Below are 21,933 nucleotides of genomic sequence, written 5' to 3' on the forward strand. Positions count from 1 at the left end.
GCCGGAGGCCACGCCCACAGCCCAGACCCCGCCCTACAACTCTTGGCTTGGTGCCGCCACCTCAGGCCCCGCCCCGCAGCTCCTGGCCCCGCCCTATAGACTTGGGCCCCACCCCCATCCGGGCCCTGCTTTCCACTCCAGGCCCTGCCCCACTGACTCAGGACCCGCCCCGTCGCCCCACTGTCAAGACCCCGCCCCTCCGCCTTGGCCCCGCCCCGCCCGCCCGCCATATTGGTCCTTCTGCCTGAGTCGCTCCCTCTTGGAAGCACTCTCGACGTTCGGGACTCTTTGGCCCTCTTTCTGCTCTGGTTGCACTCGGGCGTGTTGGCAAACCGCTCCCACGACGTCCTCTCTGTGTCTGCAAGGTGAGCGGGGTTCATTCTTCTATTTGAGGCCTGGCCAGAGCTGGTTAAGAGCGCGTGCAGCCTGAGCTGTGCTACGGGAGTGGAGGGCCGCCTGGCGAGGGGCGAGCCAAATTGGCGCGGGTCTGTAGACCGTTGGGCAACAGGGGCAGTTTGTCCCCTACTCTCCTGATGACTGACGTAGGAGGAAGGGCTTTCACATTCAAACACACGTGAAGAGCGGCACACACCCAACCACTCGGGACATATACGCGCGCGTACACACACACACACACACACACACACACACACACAGGCAGAGAGAGAGACAGAGACCGACACCGACCAGATCCCTAAAACATCTCAGAAACCCCAAACACTTGGGAATAGGATGGTGGAACGATGCTCACAGGGACATTGCAAATATCTGGATACACACATATACACCAGTCTTTCCCCTAACCACACGGGGACACCCATGCACTCAAGACCAAACCTTACCCCGGTGTGACTAATGCTGGGGAAAGCAAGCTTGTGTTATTTGAGTTTGGCGACCTCTGACATACTGCCCTTTAACCCACTCAGGTGAGGGATCTTGGAAGATAAAGACAGGGCAAAGACCGTGTAGGCAGTCGGGAACATTGTCAGATTCAGATCTTGGCTGGGGTTTCAGAATCGTGTTTTTTCTGTCCTTCCATTTTAGTGAAAAGACCAGAGGAGACTTTGAAGTACTGACTAAATGGTTGATGAACGTATTATGTTTCTGTTTTGTTTTGTTTTTTAAGTGATGACGCATCCCGTGATCATACTTCTTTTGAGGAATAACTTTTCTGCAAGTTTCCACATTGGCACGTGACCAGTCTTTTCACAGCTTCCTCATAAAATCAACAGACTGAATTTGGTTTTTGTTTTGTTTTGTTGGTACAAGTTTTGTCTTTTTCCTCTAGCACCACTGCAATGGAAAATCCCTCCACTGCCTGAAATCTCAACTAGAACTGAAGGAAACCCGGGGCTCTCAACTACAGACTATTTCCCTTTTTCTTCCATTGCTGGAGACCAAACCTAGGGCCTTGTGCTTGCTAAGGAAGAGCTTTACCCCTGTGCGAAATTCCCAACTCCTCTCTCAGCTAAGGGACTTAAGTACCCTGCTTTTACTTTGTCTTTTATAATCTTAGATTGAAGTTACCAGTACTTGTGTAGCATTACAAGTAACAACATATAGGAGCGTTGCATCTCAGTGGCAGTGTCTTCTTGCTTTGGGCTTTTTCATGTGCACTTTAGTGATTTTCTGTACTGAAACATTTATGGTTTGGAGGCTTACTCATTTAGAATATTGGGGGAATTTAAGGAGATTTATGTTTTATTTTCTGGAAGGTTAAAGTAGACACGCAATAACCAGACCATCCTTTTTTGGAGAGTAGAAAAATACATTGGTGGTTGTCTCTTTCTGAGCCTGATCCTTTTACTTTTTCCCCGGCCAACTACTTCCATTTTATACTACAGTACTCTAGAGGCCTGAAGTCCTTTTAGTTTTTTTCCCTCTAACCTCCCTCAGTCTTTTTTTTTAACCATTTATTGAGAAGACCTACTTAAGCTCACATGAGTTGGTTGTTTGAGTCAGTACTCTCTGCGCACCCTTTCATTTTCCTGGTGTTTCCAAAGCAATGGTTTTGTTACAGGTGAGAAGTTTGCTGGTACCTGGGAGGGTTCAATTTGGTTTCCAAGGTCACCTAAGGAGTGAGGGAATATTGTTGACATTCAAGCATGCTTGTAGGCTTTTTGGAGTAGTAGTTTTGCACTAGGAGGAAATTTTATCCTCTCATTGGATATTTGAAAACATTTGGAGAAAAAGCATTTTTGGTTCATACTCCAGGTCATACTGGGCTTCTATAGTTCTTTAAGCACAATGTCATTTTATTGTTTAAGAGCATTTTTACTATTTTAAAAGCTTGCTGGGGGGAAAATTCTCTAAGGTTTATGAATACCTGGTAACAGAATCTACTTTTTAAAAAGCTGACCTCAGTATTGGTATTATGAAGAGGTTGGCATTGAATTTCTGATCCTACTGTCTCAGCCTTCTAAATTCTGGGATTACAGGGATGTGCTACCACACAGTTTCAGAATCTTGTTTTTTGTTTTAAAGACAAAAATGACAAAAACTTGTGTGCTAATAGGCACTTCTGCAGTTGACTTAGGAAGTTTGTTTTCTCATTCTTATCATCATCCATAGGGTTTTCTACCTTTCTAAAGCTGGCAGTCTATTCAGAATCACGAGACTAGGTTTGTACATGGTCCTGGAACAGAATTTATTGTTTGGACTACTTGGCAGAAGTGGTCAGGTGTTCATTTAGGAAAGAATACATCCATACACAGTACAGAATTACATGTGTTATGGCATTTTTTTCTGGACACACTTAGATGGAGTGAGGAACAGTTGCTGGGTTTGTTAAAACTTTGTGGTAGTGTTGAATTAGTCATGTGTGCCTTTTTATTCATTTATTTCTTTTTGTTTTTTTTTTTTTTTCCAGAGAAAGGGTTTCTCTGTGTGGCCCTGGCACTTCTGGAACTTACTCTGTAGACAAGGCTGACCTCAAACTCACTGAGATCTTCCTGCCTCTGCCTCCTGAGTGCTGGGATTAAAGGCTTATGTCACCACTACCTGATCAATTTTTTTAATATAATAATTTAATAGGGTCTCACTGTGGTTTCAGCTGGCTGTAGACCAGGAGACTGACCTGCAACTCATCCAACTCAGCCCTTTTGTCAGTGCTCTTAACTGCTGAGCCATTTCTGCAGCCTACATGACTTTTCCTTTTGGTGTTTTTCAGCCTCTCTTTACTATGCTTTTTTGAGACCAGGTCTTTCAAAATAGAAATTCCATTCTGTTGGTGTCAGTTTTTTTTTTGAACCCCCCCTTCAAAAGTCAAGAGGACTTGGTGCTAGGGAGTCTTGTTCACTCACCACTTGTCTTGCTGTTCTAGTATAGTTGGCCACCACATTTCTTTCTTTGTGGAACGATACACTACTTCTAAATGTCTGCAAGAGTATATGTATCAGGTAGAGACAGCAACTCATTAACTGCCACGTAATTCTGCCCTGAGCAGTTTGTTGGCTACGCAGCAGGAGGAAATAAGCCAATTAAAAGTGGTGCCCAATGAGGCTAAATTGAAAGCTATGTAGATAATAAAAGCTAGTTAGTGTAAGAAAATAGGGTTTGAGACTACCAGGCCATCCACAGAGACCATTTATTAAAGGGTTGATGGGAGAGGAGGAACTGAAGTCAGAAAATGCCTCAGGAAGTTTGGTTAGAAATATGGAAGCAAATGAAAAGTCAGAATACCTGAGGCAGGGCACCTGGAGCCAACTAGGTAGGTGTGGTTGGTTGTCAGGTAGGCCTGTGGCAATCCCAAACCTGCTTTGCCTCAGGGCGCCTGGGCTGGTTAGATAACTTGGAGGGAAAATCTGTTTCTCAACGTGACTCTTGGTACTGTACATACTGTGATGAGTATTTCTACATTCTGGAATTTTCCATTACATTTTGTTAATTTTTTGACCCCGAATGATTTCAAGCTGTAGAATGTCAGTTGCATTGTAAACACAGACAGGACATGGAGATGTAGTCAGTGGTTGTTAAGTAAGGTCTATATGAGGTAGAGGGAGTATGTTTCAGAAAAAGCATAGAAATGAAACAGGCAGGTCTAACTTCATACTCCATGGACACAGATATTTCACTTTTCTCTGAGGCTAAAGCATTATGTTTGCCATTGTGTTGACAGGGGCCAGGGATAGTATGAAAAGACTGCATTCATTCCATGACCAATTTTTTATTAATCTAAGAGGGAAGGGTAGTGAAACAGTATATAAGGGATCCGAGCTATTTTAATCCAGGTTTTGGTGATTTGGATGAGGTGTCAGGTGCAGGGTTTAAGATAGCTTCTAGGAGGCTGTCTCTCAGAAGCAGCTGTGTTAGCAAATGTGAAAAGGCCTCACACTTATTTCAACATTTCACTGAGTAGAACTCTAAAGATAGGAGTGTTGAATGATTCTCACAGATCCAAAAAGGCCAGATATGGTAGTACATGCCTGTAACCCCAACATTTGGGAGGCAGACAGGGATCAGGACTTAAAGGAAATTGTTGGAAATATAGGAAGTCCCAGGTCAGCCTGGGCAACATGAGACCCTGGCTCCAAAACAAAATAAAAACAATTCGAAGTCTCTGGGTTGCTGTCTTCAGCTTACAGGGCTGCTGTAGTTGTGGTTGTATGTTTGATCTGGTAAACTTACCTGGAATACATTCATGGTGGAGCAGAAAGTCAAACTGTTGGGGGTGTGGGGGTTCACACATTGGTGAAAACAGGTTATTCCGGAATGAATTCTAATAGTCTTAAATACAGCGTGAAAAAACAGTTGTTTTGGAGCAGCAGACAACTGCCATCCTTAAAATCTGCATGTAATTTTTCCTCTGTGATCTTGGGCAAACTCAACTTTACAAAGTTAAGTCACCAGAAGGAATGTGTGCAATGCAGTGTTGAAATTGTGAACTCCCTTGAGCATGGTACCATACCGATGCCAGCATCTGTTTTCTTTAAACATTTTAAGTAGCCTGCCTTACTCCTGTGAAGCCACATAGTTTCTGAACAATAGGATTCAAAGCTGGTGTTTGCCATTAGAGTTTCTAAAGTTAAGGGTTTAGTGGTAAGAAAACAAGGCATTAAAGTTGGTTTTAGTTCCTCACCGCTCCCTTTTAGTAAGTCTGTAAACTTTTCCCCCGGGCTTGCAGTTTGGGATTGCTGATGCTTGGTTGCTGAGCTGGGAGCAGGGGCTGCACAGACTGTCTCTCCTTCCCTTCTTTGCTGCCTCTTTCCTCCCCATTTCTTACTATATGCACTTGTTCAGGAACTAAGTGTGCTGCGGTGGATGTTCTTTCTCAGAGTGTTCCAACTTTTAGCCTTTATCTGTTTTGGTGGTTAGAAAAGTGCTGGAGAGCTAGGCAGGACTTTTTCAGTTCTGTGGCCAAGTTTTCTTGTTAGTCATTTCTTGAGTTCCATGGTGCCACAACTATAGCATTACGTTTTATGTTTTCTTTCCTTTTTTTTTTTTTTTTTTGTTATTTTTGAGACAGTTTCTCTGTAACAGAGCTCTGGCTGTCCTGAACTTGCTTTATAGACCAGGATGGCCATGAACTCACATCACAGAGATTGCTAGGCATGGAGGTGTGCACCACCATGATTTGTAAGTTTTGGTGCTGATTTGCATCTAAAATAGTTTTTTTTTCCTGTAGTGTCTTTTCTGGCTTACTACTTTTTAGTTTTTTCTGTTACTTGGTGGGTGTGAGGATACCAGTTTTGACCTATTGTGTTTAGTTAGGCCTGGGGATGGTATAATCTTTGTTAGCTTTCATCTCTTGAGCTCTGCAGCATAGGGGATAGTGTCTGAACTGTGGGTGGGTTTAAGGGGCTGTGCCTTAGATATTGTAATGGTTAATGGCAGCTTGACAGAATGTAGAATCATTTAAGAAATGGGCCTCTGGACATTTTTGCTTAACTAAGGTGGGAGGAGTCCCCCACTGTGAGTAGCTCTATTTGGGGGGGGGGGGGTTGGGATCCTGAACTGAAAATGGAGGAAGGGAATCTTTTGCTCCTGATTATGATGCAATATGACCAGCCTCTTCAGGTTTTCGTTGCCTTGACTCCCCCACTGTGGTGGTGGACTGTATTCTTTGTCTCTTCATGTCAACTGTAAGTTGGAAAGTCTTTTCCCTTACATTCATTTCAGAGTGCTTATCACAGCAACAGGAAAAGAAATTAAGACAGATACTGAATAGATGTTATAGTGAGCAGCAGCTGTTAAGACGGAGCTCTAGCACTTGCTATTTGACTCAGTAGGCAGTGGCAATGGGTGGGAAGAAAATAAACAGTTCTTTGTATGGTTGATTCAGGTATCAGAGAGAGGTATTGGAAGGATATGTAACATTCTTTGGCATACTGAATTTGATATCACCATTTTAAAGGGTTTGGAAATTGTTGTGTGGCCCTGAGGTGTGAGAGGGTGAAGGTAGACTTTAAGGAATTGTTGGTATTTATAGTCACTGAGAAGAAGTATGGACTTCAACCTCAGGAGATGACCTTTGAGGGATTGTTAGGAAAGGGAGCCACTTGGCTGAAGAAAGGTGAGGATGTGTGAGAGAAAGCAGAGCCTGCTCTCGGTAGTCTTATGGATTATGTTAGGGGATATTTGAGAGGGTGGGAGGGGGAGGGAGGGGGAAGGAGAGAGAGGTTATTGTCCTGTCATATAGGCATCATTACTGTGATAATGGCGAGTGGCCTGTCCTGACTAAGACTTGAAGGATGCTATCTTGCCCCTGGGCAAATATGAGGTACTTAAAAAGATACTTTGGTAAGAGGGCCTCCATTTTCTTAGTTGTTTTAGATAATATGTGATTACCCTTCTTCAATTCTGTAGCATGTACATCTTCAAGGAATTTGATATTATCATGGCTACAGGTGGAGGGACTGATCAGATTAAACAGAAAAACAGAAAACCAAAACCTTCATTCTTTCTGTTTACTTTAGGGCTCTGTATACTTTAAGGCTCTCATGTGAGGAGTGAGAAGACATTGGATTGGCTAGCAGTCATTTTGATGACCTGGTGATGTTTCAGGGAATAAAGGTGTAACTCTAGAGAGTTAAGTCTGGTGTGGAGGCAAATGGGGAATTGGCAGAGTAGGCAGAGTATGTCTACCCTTTCCTGTGAAAAGAATGCAATTCAGCAGCATCTCAGTAAGACTAAACTGGGGTGCTGCTTATGGACAGGTGTCACTTACATCCAGTAAACAGAACTTTGTGAAGAGCTACTTGGCAGTGCCTGCCATTGGACTGGTGACAACCTCTGTATGTAAGATGGAATTTCCAAGCCTCTAATCTAGTTAAGGCTAGAACGAACTTCGTGTTTGCTCCCCCCCAACCCCCATACCTCTAAGTCTCTTGTTGACAAAACTCAGAGGTACAGTATTTTAAAAGGCAAAATCACAAAGTTCATAACTCTAAGTTAAATGAGGGTCAGAACATAGTGTGTATTCCATACATAACATGACAACTTTTTTTGACTTACACCTTCCTCAGTTAGTTTAGTTTACATTAGTTCTTTTATTTAATTCCAATTCTTGGGAGGCAGAGGTAGGCGAATCTGTTGAGTTTGAGGTCAGCCTGGTCTACATAGTTCCAGGCCAACCAAGGCTGCATAGTGGTACCCTGTCTTAAAAAGGAAGTACTGCAAATTAAAATAATATTAAGTGTCCTTTACAGGTAGATTTATCCTTGGACCTCACAAAGAACACAACTTTATATCCCCACTTCTGGGTTTCAGCAGTTTCCCATGAGTAAAGGTGTTTACTGAACTATCACAGTTTCTGGACAAACTTTAATACACAAAAGACCCATGAGTGATGGGAGGAAAAATAGTGGTACTGAGTAAAGATGAAAAGTCAGAAAGGTTAGGAGACATATGAACTGATCATGTGTGATGTAGAAATCACACAGACAGGCATCGATTTATTTTTAACTTTTAAAAACAGTTAAAGCTGAGTCTCAACTGTGAAGCCTGTCCTGTCTTGGAATTCTCTGTGTAGAACAGGCTAGCCTCAAACTCACAGTGGTCTGTCTCACCTCTGCCTCCCAATATGTATATTACCATGCCCAGTTTCGTTGATGTTTTTTGAGGGACATAGACTGATGACAAGCCATTAATCTCAGAACTTAGAAGGTACAGGCAGGAGGATCTCACACTTATTTATTGAGTTTAAGGCCAGCCTGTTCTACAGGGCAAGTTCCAGGACAGCCAGGGCTACACGGGGAAACTGTCTTGAAAAAGCAAACAAAAAAAGACTGATGACAGCAGTTGGTGACTTACACATGACAGGCATAGGACTGTGAACTCAGAAAGACCTAGTCCCCACCCCCCACACTGCCAGGGAAGGAACTTAGAAGGACCTACACCCCCTCCCAACTGCCACCACCCCTCCCCAAGGCTGAAGAACTTAAGTAGTTAATGGTTGCTGGAAGGAGAGTCATTTTTTTACTGGTAAGTTGCCCTTAAATAAATAACCCCCTATCCATGCTCAGACAGGCAACACTGATTAAATGAAGTAGGCTTCAGAAAGAAAGAAAAGAAAGCAAGGAGTCATCAGGTTTGTGTGGGGTATGAACAAAATGATATATGTGATGTAAGGATTAAAAAGAACCTCCGTTGGTAAAGGGCTTACCTTAAACATGAGGTCCTGAGTTTGATTCTCAAACCTAGTCATAAATGTCAGGCTTGGTAGCCCCAAAATGCCAGGTATTTGTAATCCCAACACTAAGGAGGTAGAGATAGGATCCCTGGAGCTCTCTGGCCAGCCAGACTGGTTTGCTTTAGGCCAGGGAGAAGACTCTTGTCTCACATGAGGTAGATGTCATCCAAGATTGTTCTGTGACTTTCATGTGCAGTGCTTGCACACACGTGTGCATACATACACATGAACCAGACCACAAATCTGGTGAAAGTGCTTTTAATCTTTCCATTATGAATCTCACACTGTTTCTGTTAAACGGTTATACTCAAGGGATCTAGGGATTTACCGGTCTCATATTCATTCTCAGTGCTTTAGACCTTCATTGTCTGATGCAGCAGCCATTAGTGTTATGAAATGCTTTAATTAAAATGAAGTTAAAATAAAAAATTCAGTTAAGCAGACTACCACATTTCAGATGTTCATTGGCCACATGTGGGTCACTGAGCATTTCTAGAGATACAGAAAGCTCTAAATTACCTATTTAGTTACTTAATTGAATCCTTTGTCTTTCTACCATACCTAACTACAGAAATGTTCTTTTTCATGAAAAACTAATTTTTAAAATCAAATTAGATGCTTCATTTTCTAGAAAGAGTACTTGAGGTGAGTTACTTAGAGTGTACTTTGTCAATGATAGTTTGTTTTATTTATGATTTCCACAACTTTTTTGTTGTTTTGTTTTACCTTTCCTCTCTGTGAGGCAGTACTTAGTGGTAGATAATCTATTCACCTGGTCAAATCTTGAGCCTCCAAGTTGGCTTGTGGTGGTGAAAATTTCTTAGTTCTGGTTTGCTTTTGTTTGTTTTGTTACCTTTTTGCCATAGAATTAGCACCCATTAGACACCCATTCAGTTCTTCCTCTCCTCCTGACCTCTCCCTCCTCTCCCTTCTCCTTTCCCCCTCCTCCTTCTTTTATTCTCTCTCCTCCCATTTTCCTCTCCTCTCCCCTCCCCTTCTTTCTCTCCCTCTCCTCTTCCCTGCCCACACCTTTCTTTTCTCTCCCCTCTCCCCTTATTTCCTTCTGGCCTTTCTTCTCTCCTTTCTTTCTCCCCCTCTCCTCTTCCCTGCCTTTTCCTCTTCTCTTCCCTCTCTCCTCCCATTCCCCATCTCCTCCCCTTTCTCCCCTCTTCCTCACCTCCTCTCCTCTTCCCTTCTCTCTCCCCTCCCCTCCTACCTTCTCTTCCTCCCCCCCCTCCTGTCTTCCTCCCTCTTCCTTTCCCCTCCTCATTATATTGCACTATTGTAGCCCAGGCTGGCCTTGAAGTTGTGATCTACCTATCTTTACCTCCTGAGTACAGGGATTTATAGGCACGTGCCACCTTATCCTGTCTAAAGCTCAGCTTCTTCAGCTATGAAATTAATTGAAATGGTAGCTATGCCTCTAAGTAGGACATTCAGGGTGAATGAATGCAAAGGGAACTTGTGAATTTGGGGAGGGGAAAACAGCCTTCCTAAATTTAAATCAGGAGTGATAAGTTCAGTTAAAATTTTCAGGAGTGAGAAGTTGCAAAGGGACAGTCGGGAGTATGTGGTTGATGAGGTGGATTACCAAAGGGAGCCTGCTCTCCCTCTAGTATCTACCTTACTAAAGGAATGTGCTAGTTTTCAGCATGCACATGCCCACTCCTTGTTAATTTCAGTCATTAGTACTCATTCTTATTAAAATTACAAGAATCACCTTTCCCCACATATTTTAATGGATATCAAAAATAGGAGGAATAATTTACATGCTAAGTATAGATAGAAAAGAGTAATAGAATAACAAAAATAACAAAGAATGCTTTATTCTAGCATTTATTTGCATTTCACCATGTGCAGAGTATTTTATTCACTGTGGCGGACAAAACTAGAACATATTAATTGTCATCTTGGGGTTTCTATTGCTGTGATAACATACCAAGACCATAAACAACTTGGGTTAAAAACTTACTCTACCCATCACTGCCAGTCCCCATCTGTCTCCATACCAGATTAAGTCTCTGTAACTTGAGTTTACAAGTCTCCTGTCACACTACATTGCTGAGGGGAGTCAGGGCAGGAACCTGGAGGCAGAACTGATGCAAAATCTTGCACCTTATGGTTTGCTTAGCCTACTTTCTTACCCGTGACCACCAGCACAAGGGTGGCACAGCCCACAGTGAGCTGTGTTCTCCCACATCAGTCATCAATCAAGAAAATGGCACCACATACTTGCCCACAAAAGTCAATCTAGAGGGATCGTTTTGTCAATTGAGGTTTCCTTCTTTGAAAATGACTCTGGCTTATGTCAGGTTGACATAACTAACCACCACACGATTGGATGACATAGGTGTTGCAGTCCAGCCAGGGAGTTGACATTGTAATAGAGAAACAGGCACATGCAACTTGGAGCATGTAAGCAGGTGAAAATGAGTGGAAGTTAGAATGATAGTACAAAGGAAACAGGGAGTTGTGGCGCGTCCTGCATAGGGTGGATCCGAGCTGGGGCTCTGATGGCTACCTTGTACCACTGTGGTGGGACCATGCTCCTGGACCAAGATTAAAGCCCGTGGAGAGATGGGGGATCCACTGAAGGCACAGATAGCTTTGAGTGGGAGTGAGTGATGAGTTCTGCAGATATTGGGCAGACTTGGGAGGTGGATGTGCCCCTAAATGCTGAGCTCTCTCTCCAGCCTCCCTAGTTAGCTAAGTAATTTCCACTTGCTCAGCTAAACTCTTTCTTTACTTTTTAAAACAAAATTTTGCAGGGCAGTGGTGACACCCACCTTTAATCCGAGCACTTGGGGGACAGAGGCATGCAGATCTCTGATTTGGAGGCCAGCCTGATCCACAGAGTTTAGGATAGCCAAGGCTACACAGAGAAAAAAACACTGTCTTTAAAAAATCATTTCTCTTTCTTTTTTGGGGGAGAGGGAGAAGTTGGTTTTAATTTTTTTTTTGGTCTCAGGTTTACAATCAAGAAAATATGGGCTCTTTTTTTATGATTTATTTATTTATTATATGTAAGTATACCGTATCTGTCAGACATACCAGAAAAGGGTATCAGATTACATTACAGATGGTTGTGAGTCATCATGTGGTTGCTGGGATTTGAACTCAGGACCTCTGGAAGATCAGTCACTGCTCTTAACCACAGAGCCATCTCTCTGACCCAGAGTATTCTTATAATAGTGTGTACTACAGGTTTGTGAATAGTGAATGCTTTTAACTAGCATTTTTATTACAAGGCATGGTAGACATACATGTTGACTATCAAAGCCTGGATTGCAAATGTTAGGAGCATGGCTTAAGAGGTTTAGTTAGAATTGGAAGCATTCCAGGGGGTTGAGGTCTAGCTACATTGGCTATTGGGTTTAAGAGTTAGCCAGATATCAATCAGGGGGATGGGGATAGGGAATAGAGAGAGGCAAGCAACAAAAAGGTGGAGGAAGTCTGATGGTAAACATCTTACTGGAGAATCAAGTGAGACACTTCAGTTTTGGTACCTAAGACCAGCTGACACCATTGGCAATTTGACAGAGATTGTAAGGTATCCATCCTAGCTCTATTTGTGATCTTCAACTCATTGTTTCTGTGGCAGCCAGTTACTTTTCTGGGCTCTATCTCATCGATGCTTCTACTGCTGAAGGTATCTCTGACTTTCTTCAATCCTAGGATGTAGGCAGAAATCTTCCAGTGACTTCTGAAGACCCTGACTACGTTTGATTCCCTACCTCCAGTCCCTGCTTCCTAGTAAACTTAATTCTTTAACTGCCTCAGTGTCTCCCAGTTCATGCCAGCATCAGGGTTTCTTGGAAGAACCTTGGAATGTGTTGGTCCATTGCACCTTTATTTTCTTAGTTCTCTGTCTTGATGTGCTTCCCTGAATCAGGTAACCCAATGCCTTGGAGACAGGTATTGGTTAAGGCTGCTTCCTAAGGACAGCATGTCACTGAAATTGAGATGTGGTTGGAACATGCCACAGCTAGAAATGGATTTTCAGGCTCTCATTAACACAGAGTAACACACCTAGTTTCCCTCTAGTACTGGAAAGTACTTTTTACCTTACCTGAAGCTTAGCAGTTAAAGTAGTTGGCTTGAGTTTGTGGGGATATGTATGTAAAGTCCTGATGGTGGCTGGCATCACACACTGCGTAGGCCCGACTAAGAGAACCTTGTTTGTACATTGTACCCCTAGCTTACTGAGGGAAATTGTGGGGTGTTGATATTTCAAGTGATTTTTCAGCTGGGCACGAGTAGTTGTGCTCTCTTCTATGCGACTCTCATTTTGTAGGACCTGACAGTTGTGACTTCTTGTAGTGTTACCCTCAGGGAAGAACTGTTTGCAGTAAATACTAAAAATATAAATGGTTTATCTATTAGCCCTAAGGTCTCATTCCTCAGGCCTGGTTTTAATTCGGAGCCGAGCGCACCTGTCACAGGGCCCCAGCTGCCACCCGGATCTCACTCCATTTGCACAGCTCCCTTTGGCTGTTTTCTACCGCCTGTTCTCCGCTTCCATCCTGGGGTGTTTCTGTACCCCAAAGTCCCACATAAATACAACTCTACAGCCGGAAAGCTTTTCATACAGGTTTATATATTCAACTCTCAATCCACAAACCCTCTATACAACAATATTGCATCAAATAGACAAAGATACAAACTGCCCTTCTATATGAGATACTAGACCTATAAAATCCTTAATGCCCATAGCTATTTAATGCCAATCAATCCCATCTGGGTCTAGTTGGTCCTTGGGAACCTCTGTGTTTCGACGACCCTTACCCTCTTCCCTCACCTCTCAGACCTCTCTTCTCTCCACATCCCTCGCCCTGCATAGTCACTGGCTTTCCTTTATTTTACTAATTAAAATGGGAAGGGTCAATTGGAGTCATATGACTAGGCAGCCCTTCTTGGGGAAGTGGAGTTAACATTAAAATACAAACAACTTCAGGACAATCTACAAAGAACCCTGTGGTTTTCATTGTTAGTGTGTAGCACTTAGTAGGTAATATCTAAATGTAGGTAATATCTAAATATGCGTTGGAAAGTTGCTTTTGCCTATTTTATGAAACTGGAGGCTTTTATGGAGATTCTGAGAGGTGCAGGCATTTGACTCATGTTTCATTTAAAACACGCTTTTTAAATACAACACACTTGGTGGATGTGGTAGAGCCTTTCCTAGCACGCAGAAGCCCTGAATTTGATTCCCAGCACCTTATAAAACTGGGTATGGGGATGCATACTTATAATCTTGACATTCAGGAGATAAGAGACAGAGGTTTAGAGTTTGAAGCTCATCTTTAGCTAAGCACTGAGTTTGATGCCACCTTGTGCTAAATAAGACACTTAAAAAACAACAGCAACAAAAACCCAGAGCATACTCAGATATACTTTATGTTCTGTATTCGCAGATTAGCCTAGTTCTGTTGAATTAACTTGTTCTTTTGCAGATATTGAAATAAAAGGAGCAAACAAAAGACCTAGTGTTTCCACTATCTTATTTCCTTTAAAAATGCAGTAACAACAGCAAACTCTCAGAAAACAAAAACAAACAAAACCAAGCAGTTGTACTTGAGGTAGCCTAATAGTTGGGCTTTGATGTATTTTTCATATGAATAGCTTAACTTTTACTAGCTGTGAGATTTTGTATTATATTTAACCTTTCTCAATCCTATAAGCAGTAATAGGAAAAGTTATGTCTTAAATACTTTTTTATTACTGAAGAGACACGATGACTAAGACAACTTATAAAAGAAAGTACTTATTTGGGGGTTTGCTTACAGTTTCAGACAGCGAGTCCATGAACATCATGGTGGGAAGCATGGTATCAGGCAGGTATGGCACTGGAGCAGTAGCTGAGAGCTTATATCTGATTCCCAAGCAGAGAAAGAGAGCAAGACTATCTGAAATGGCTGGACTTTTGAAACCTCAACCCCTCCCCTTAGTAGTATACCTCTTCTCACAAGGCCACACCTCCCAAACCTTACCAAACAGTTCTACCTACAGGGACTAAGCATTCAAACATGTGAGCCTGTGGGGTCACTCTTATACAAACTACCACAGATAAGGAACATCTTAGTCCCAAGGCTCTATCTTTGTTAGCTGCTGCTGTTTTACCCTTAATCCTAAATGATTAAATGTGTAAGTTAAGGACTTCTATATGTAAGTTTCACAAAAATGTTTTCTTAAAACAGGGTGATCGGGTTTGTTGCTGCAGAGAGGGATCGTTTTATAAGAACCCCTGTTGCTCTTCTAGAGGACCCGATTGAATTCCTAGCACCTATGCCTCATAACTGCCTATAATTCTGCCATGAGTCTGGAGGAATTGTTTGGATCCAGCTTCCTTTTCTGGCCCCTGCCATCACCCCCACCTCCTGCATGCACTCACAACACACACACCGACACACACAGACATACATACACACATACGCGCACAAATAGTAAAACAACTTTAAAATGTGGTGGTGGTATGTATGTGAGTGTGTGTGTGAGAGAGAGAGAGAGTGAATGAATAAATGAATGAATAAATTGGCTCTTTAATTCATTTTGTGCATATAATTTGTTCTGTTTCTAGTGGTTTCTGAAATTTGAGTATTAAAAAAAATGGCCATTAAAGAGCCTGTCTATAATATCACCCCTTTCAGAATTTATGTTCTCATTCCACAACACTCCTTTAATGAGCCCGCACCTGTGTGCAGTCATTGGCAAAAATGTTCCAACAGCCCCTTGGAAGTAGATGCTGCTGTCCATCCTGTTCCCATGCAGTTTCAGGATATTAAGTTCATCTACCTTTGGGCAGTGCCCCTGGCTTAGTTGGTACTAGGAACATGCTTTTCCTGCCAATGCTGCTCTCATTCATGCACAGAAGACTTTGCAGGGAGAGTATTAGGCCTGAGCAACTGGGGAGTCTAGGCAGAAAGGCAAAGTCTTTTATGCATGAATGAGAGTCAGCAGGCAGTACATGCATGTTCCTAGGATCATTGGTGCCCCTCTCCCTCACTTAGCTTCTCTGTTTTCCCTGTGTTGTCCTTATTTCAATGTCTGGGGCATGGTTATTTTCAGCCACCCAAATTTTGGACAAATAAAATTCCCAGTATAATTGTGTAGCTGTGCCTGTATGTGGACAGGTAAAAATTTTGACAAAGGAAAAACAATGATCAAAATACAGAATTTGATGTAGGGCTGCTTTAGGCTAAGATAGATATTTTAAATTAAAAATATATAGTTGCATGTTTTTTAGCATATCTTCTTATAATTAAAATGGTGAAAACAGGCACAGGCCAACAGTCCTAGATACTCTGGAGACTGAGGTAAAGAACTGAAAATTCAAGGCCTAGCCTGGACTACAGAGCAGGTTGAAGGCCAGCTTGGGCAACTTAGCAAGTCTCTATCTCAAAATTAGAAGTAATAAAAGGTCTAGGGTTAAATAATTCATTGGTAGAGCTTGCCCAGTATACATAAGGCGTTTAATAATACTATAGAAGAAAAAAATCATCAAAACAAATGCACATCACTAATGTGAGTGTTTTGATTTTCTTTGCAGATAATGATGTTTGAACTGAACTACTAAGGTAAGGTTCAGGACCTGTGTATTAATGCTTTTAAAAGTTCAGATGTTTTTATTTGTAGAATTTAGCTGTATTGAATGTTAAACTTGATGAAAATGATTGCTTTTAGGCAATCTTGCCAACTGTGCAATGTCAGAGTTCATATATTTTTAGCTGAATTTTAAAAGTAACATGGTAGGATTTTTTTTTTATTTCTTTAGCTGATGCTAAAGCTGTCTCAAAGGTTGAGCTGCCTTTAGAAAAGAATAGAAGGGCTCAGTGGTTAAGAGTGTTTGTACCGTAGCTGTTTGTTTCTCTGCACACGCATGTTTTAAGCAGCTCAGAACTGCCTGTAATTCTAGCTCCAGGGACTATGCTTTCTTTAGGCACAGACATCTACATAAAGAAAGAAAACAGGAACCATTTTTATGTCTATAAGCATGCTGTGACTATGTTAAAGAGTTGGCTAAATGAAGCTGGCTTCTCTTAAATGTTAATTGGGAACTACGATGGTTTAAAAATTTATAACACCATGTGTATTTGCGTACAACTCTGAAGGTTAGAACCAAAGAGGTAGTCATGTGTGGCAATAACGTTAGCAAGAGTCCAGTCTCACATAATTAGGACAAAAAAGGATCAAAATACCGTAAGATGATGTATCTCACAACTTCTAAAACAATTTGGTAGATATATGGGGCATGATCTAGTTTATACTGATTTAACATCTTTAAAATTCAGTGATATATAATGAAGCCTTGTGTTTGTTCAGGCAATTATATTAGTTGACTTAAAATGATAAATTTGATAGGCTACAATTATGTACATCTGTTTCCCACACACAGAGATCATCGGACTTTGGTGTTCCTGTCAGTTAAAAACTGACAAGAACAATGATGGGGTTAATAGGGGTTGATGGTAAGGGGTTCCCAGAAGAGGCAATGACCAAGCTGAAGAGGTCTTAAGGGCAAAGCAATGAGTTAGGTTTGGGAGCAAAGGCTGCACCAGCTGAGGGAGCAACATGTTACATGTATAGAAGAACATATTTTAATACATACATATATACATAAATACATACATACATACATAGGCTTGCAGAAATGACCAAAAGACAGCTGCATCAGTGTAGTAGTGATGCAAAGTGCATCAGTGACAGCTTGTGAAAGTTGGAAAACTTTAAACTCACTGTACAGCCCTGCAGCCAACTCAACAGTTTGGGGAGTGTGTATTTATTCCTGGTGGCTCTGTATTTAAGCCCTTTCTAGGCAGATCAGCCCCTTTGTTTCTTCTAAGCCAGTGGTTCTCAACCTTCCTAATGTTACAACCCCTTAATTCCTCATATTGTGGTGACCCCCAACCATACAATTATTTAGTTGCTACTTTATAACTGCAATTTCCTACTGTTATTGAATCATCTATCTGATATGCAGGTGGACTTAGGCAACCCTTGTGAAAGGGTCGTTCCACTGCAGAAGGGATTATGACCCTCAATTTGAGAACCATTGGTCTCGTCCAGGCAGCTAGGATAGTTTGAGAGTCTTATTTGCCTCTTGGCTTGTGGGAGAGTAAGTCTCAGCCATCTTTACTAATTGTATACTCTTGGGGAGGGAGGGCCAGTGAATCTGGTCAGCTTTAGGGACTTCTTCCTGAGCTATTTTGAATTGTTTGCTTCTTCTTCTTCTTCTTCTTCTTCTTTTTTTTTTTGATTTGTTTACTTCTTATCTTTAATGAGCTTCCTAGGGCATTTCACCTTCCTGTATTTATACTATACCTTAAGATTCCCTCCAAAATGGTAGGTTTAAATCTGGAAGGAAACTGTTAACACAGCATTCGTGGTAGGATGGCCAAGTCAAATCTGAGTTTTGTTCTTCAAGCCTGGAGAATAAACTATTGAATAATTTTAATCGTTTTGGATGCGTTTCAGATGCTTTCCCTATGTTGAAATACAGCACACAGAGGACACATTCTGAGAAATGCATCATATGATTTCAATGCAGTATGAACATCCTTGAGGGTGCTTAAATAAACCTAGATGGGGATGGTCAGTGACTTGCCAGGGCCTCTTGATGCAATTGTAAAACTGGCAAGCATAAGATATGCGAGGCTTGCTTATTGGTTTCAACTTTGTGCTTTGCCACTATCTCCTGAATGCTGAGATTGCAGACATAACAACCACATTCAGTTTGATCATTAATTTATCCTGTTTTCCTACTAACTTTATTTCTCATTATCTGAGCTGCTATGGGCTCTTACCAGAACATAGAGGTAGAAATGCAGAATCCGGGCTGGAGAGATGGCTCAGCGGGTAAGAGCACTGACTGTTCTTCCAGAGGTCCTGAGTTCAATTCCCAGCAACCACATGGTGGCTCACAGCCATCTGTAATGGGACCTGATGCCCTCTTCTGGTGTGTCTGAAAACAGCTAGTGTACTCACATATATAAAACAAATCTTTAAAAAAAAAAAAGAAATGCAGAATCCTTATATGCTACAGAAATTCTCAATAATACTGGATGCTATCTTTATATTACATAAGGAGACAAACAAATAATGTCAACTGCATTGGTTATAGGGATTTATCCTAGTAGATAAAGAAATTATTCATTTCTTTGTTATTTTCCTACTGTGGAAGTCAACAGTATCCACTTTGATAAAGCTAATGAATATTTTTACTTAGAACTCTGTTGTCCAGTATAGCTTGAGGCTTTATAAATGTGATCATTTAAATTAGCTGAAATTAAATTAATGGGGCTAGAAAGAGGATGTGTTTGTTAATGCTTAGTATACACAAGGACCAATCCCTAGCACCTAAATTAGTTAAATTTAGTTCCTCACTTACCAAGTGCTCAGCAGCCACATGTGAGTGCCATGATGGACATTTCCATTTCCATGCTGATGTCAAAAATGTTATTTGTCCTTCACAAATTTTAATACACGTACAATAGAAGCATGTTTTAAATATTGACATTTTAGGTAATTTAGAAACATAGAAAGATGAATAGGAATTATAGAGCAAACAAGATTTACCCTAGATTGAAAATTGGTTAAAGATGAGGTTAGATTTTCCACCTGTAAGTTTTGTGTATAAAATTTTTTATAATAAAAATTAAAATGTCAAGTAGTTACAGTGCTCACATCAGCACCCAGAAATAGCTAGCCATCACTCATAGGTATCAGAAGTAGCACTCCTGGCTGGCTTCTATAGTGTAGAAAGTTTGAAAATTCTGCCCTTGGACTTCTTTAAAGGGTAAGCATAATATATTATCACATTTTCACTTAAAATTAATTTCATTCTACTTCAAACATATGAGTGTGTGTATGTGTGGGGTGACTCACTTGCTAAGTGCTTGTTCTGCAAGCATGAGAACCTGAGATGGGATTCCCAGTACCTGTGTGAAATGCTGGCTATGGAAATGTACCTATAATGCCAACACTGGTGAGGAGAATGTCTGGCTTGCTGGCCAGCCAGTCAGCCTAGCAAAATCATTGGAGCTTGTCTCAAACTCCCACCTCCCTGCCCAATAATAAGGTGGAAGACATTTGACACTGGACTCTATTCTCTATGCATGCTTATTCGTGTCTGCAAGCATGCACACACACATATGCGGACAGGCAAGGGTGTGTACGCACACATGCACGCACGCACGGGGGTAGGGTAGGATGGGGTGGGGGGAAGAACACACATGGGTACATATTTCGTAAAAGTTGGAGTTGCCCAAATGAGTCTTTGGGGTAGACTTTTATATGAAAAAGTCCAATGCTGCTGGGACTGATTCCCAATGAAGACAGCAAGACTTTGTACTGTGCTTAATTGTTTCTTAGTTGAATCAGTGAGCTTCTGGATACCTCTGACTTAATTACCCAGTACTGCCTATATCTGAACGGGGAGGGGCTATCTCCTGTCAGTGAACTGGAAATTGAGGGGCTGTTTGAAGTTGTTAAATCTCATTATTTAGGTAGTCCCTTTGCAAAGTGGAATCAGAGCTCTGTTTTCTTATTACTTAAACACTGACTTTATTAGAATTTTGTGGATTACATTAGTATAAAGGCACATAATGGTACCTTTTTGTTTTTATTTACAGGATTCTGAAATCAAAACTTATACTATTAATAATGGCAGGAAAATCGTCTCTTTTTAAAATAATTCTTCTTGGAGATGGTGGAGTTGGCAAGAGTTCTCTTATGAACAGATATGTAACCAATAAGTTTGATTCCCAGCTCTTCCACACAATTGGTGTGGAATTTTTAAATAAAGATTTGGAGGTGGATGGACATTTTGTTACCATGCAGATTTGGGACACAGCTGGTCAAGAACGATTCCGAAGCCTGAGGACGCCATTTTACCGAGGTTCTGACTGTTGCCTGCTTACATTCAGTGTCGATGATTCACAAAGCTTCCAGAATTTGAGCAACTGGAAGAAAGAGTTCATATATTATGCAGATGTGAAAGAGCCTGAAAGCTTTCCTTTTGTGATTTTGGGCAACAAGACTGACATAAAAGAACGGCAGGTGTCTACAGAAGAAGCCCAAGCCTGGTGCAAGGACAACGGTGACTATCCTTACTTTGAAACGAGTGCAAAAGATTCCACCAATGTTGCTGCTGCCTTTGAGGAGGCAGTTCGAAGAATTATGGCTACGGAAGATAGGTCAGATCACCTGATTCAAACAGACACAGTCAATCTGCACCGAAAGCCCAAGCCAAACTCATCTTGCTGTTGATGGCATTAAAGGGATAGTTGGTGCATTTTAACCAACACGCATGCACGTGCACACCCACACACACTCGCGCGTGCGCAGAGAACAAAATTAGTATGCAGAACAATTCATCTACTAATAAAATTCAATTAACGCATATTGTTGCCTCATTAGTCAGTGGGAGGAGGGACACACTCACTCTGAAGGAGTCTATTTACTCAGTAATGGCACATTACATTCGTAATTGTAATGGTTGTCTAATGTTTCTTTAAATTAAAACATTAGTGCTAATAAGATGACCAAGAATTGACTTAATTGTAATTCAGACAAAAACCTTGACTATTCTAGAAGTACACTTAGTTTTGCCCCACAAGAAAATGGAGAATTACTTTTATATGTGTATATTTTTATGTAATTAGCATTCTATTCTTGGTCCAAGAAATTAAATTCCTACAGCAATACTATTAAAGATTAAAATCTAATGCATTTCTTTATGTTGCAATGCTTTTTGATTTGATTACCTTATATCTTTAAGATGGTTTTTTTTCTTATTCATTCTACATATTAGAATCTACCTCAATTGTGTGGCACATATATTTACCCTTTCCAATAGCTAGCTTTATGGATTTATGGATTTTCATTTATGTTCCTTAAACAACAACAACAAAAAACGGGATCTCTTATATTCCAGGTTGACTTAGAGGTCTACTTCACCATCTCCCAAATAAGGGATTACAGGCATGAGCCTGTGCTGCCACGTCTAATGTATGGCAGGTGAGCTGTATCTTCAGCCCATCATCGTGGTTTCTGAGAGGGTAATAAAGACACCTGCATTTACACAGGCATTTCTATAGTATCAATATTCAATGATTTGTTCTCAAGTTTTTTATTCTAGTGAGATTACTTTCAGCAGTGATCTTTGTTTTAGTCTTCCTATTGCTATGATAGAGCACCATGACCAAAAAAGTACCTTCGGGAGGAAAGGGTTTGTTTGGCTTACACTTCAACATCACTGTTTATCATCAAAGGTAGGTAGTCAGGACAGGAACTCTTAAACAAGGAAG

General features: G+C 41.3%; 1 protein-coding gene across 1 annotated transcript; it reads left to right on the plus strand.

Moving 5' to 3' along the window:
• Positions 1 to 224: 224 nt before the first annotated feature.
• Positions 225 to 21,619, plus strand: RAB9A (RAB9A, member RAS oncogene family). Its single transcript, XM_080910756.1, has 3 exons — positions 225 to 365; positions 16,176 to 16,203; positions 20,257 to 21,619. The coding sequence occupies exon 3, from the start codon at positions 20,288 to 20,290 to the stop codon at positions 20,891 to 20,893; it is 606 nt and encodes a 201-aa protein (XP_080766882.1). The 5' UTR covers positions 225 to 365; positions 16,176 to 16,203; positions 20,257 to 20,287; the 3' UTR covers positions 20,894 to 21,619.
• The last annotated feature ends 314 nt before the right edge of the window (positions 21,620 to 21,933 follow it).

The sequence above is a fragment of the Micromys minutus genome (assembly GCF_963924665.1).
Source record: "Micromys minutus genome assembly, chromosome: X".
In the NCBI taxonomy this organism is placed as follows: Eukaryota; Metazoa; Chordata; class Mammalia; order Rodentia; family Muridae; genus Micromys; species Micromys minutus.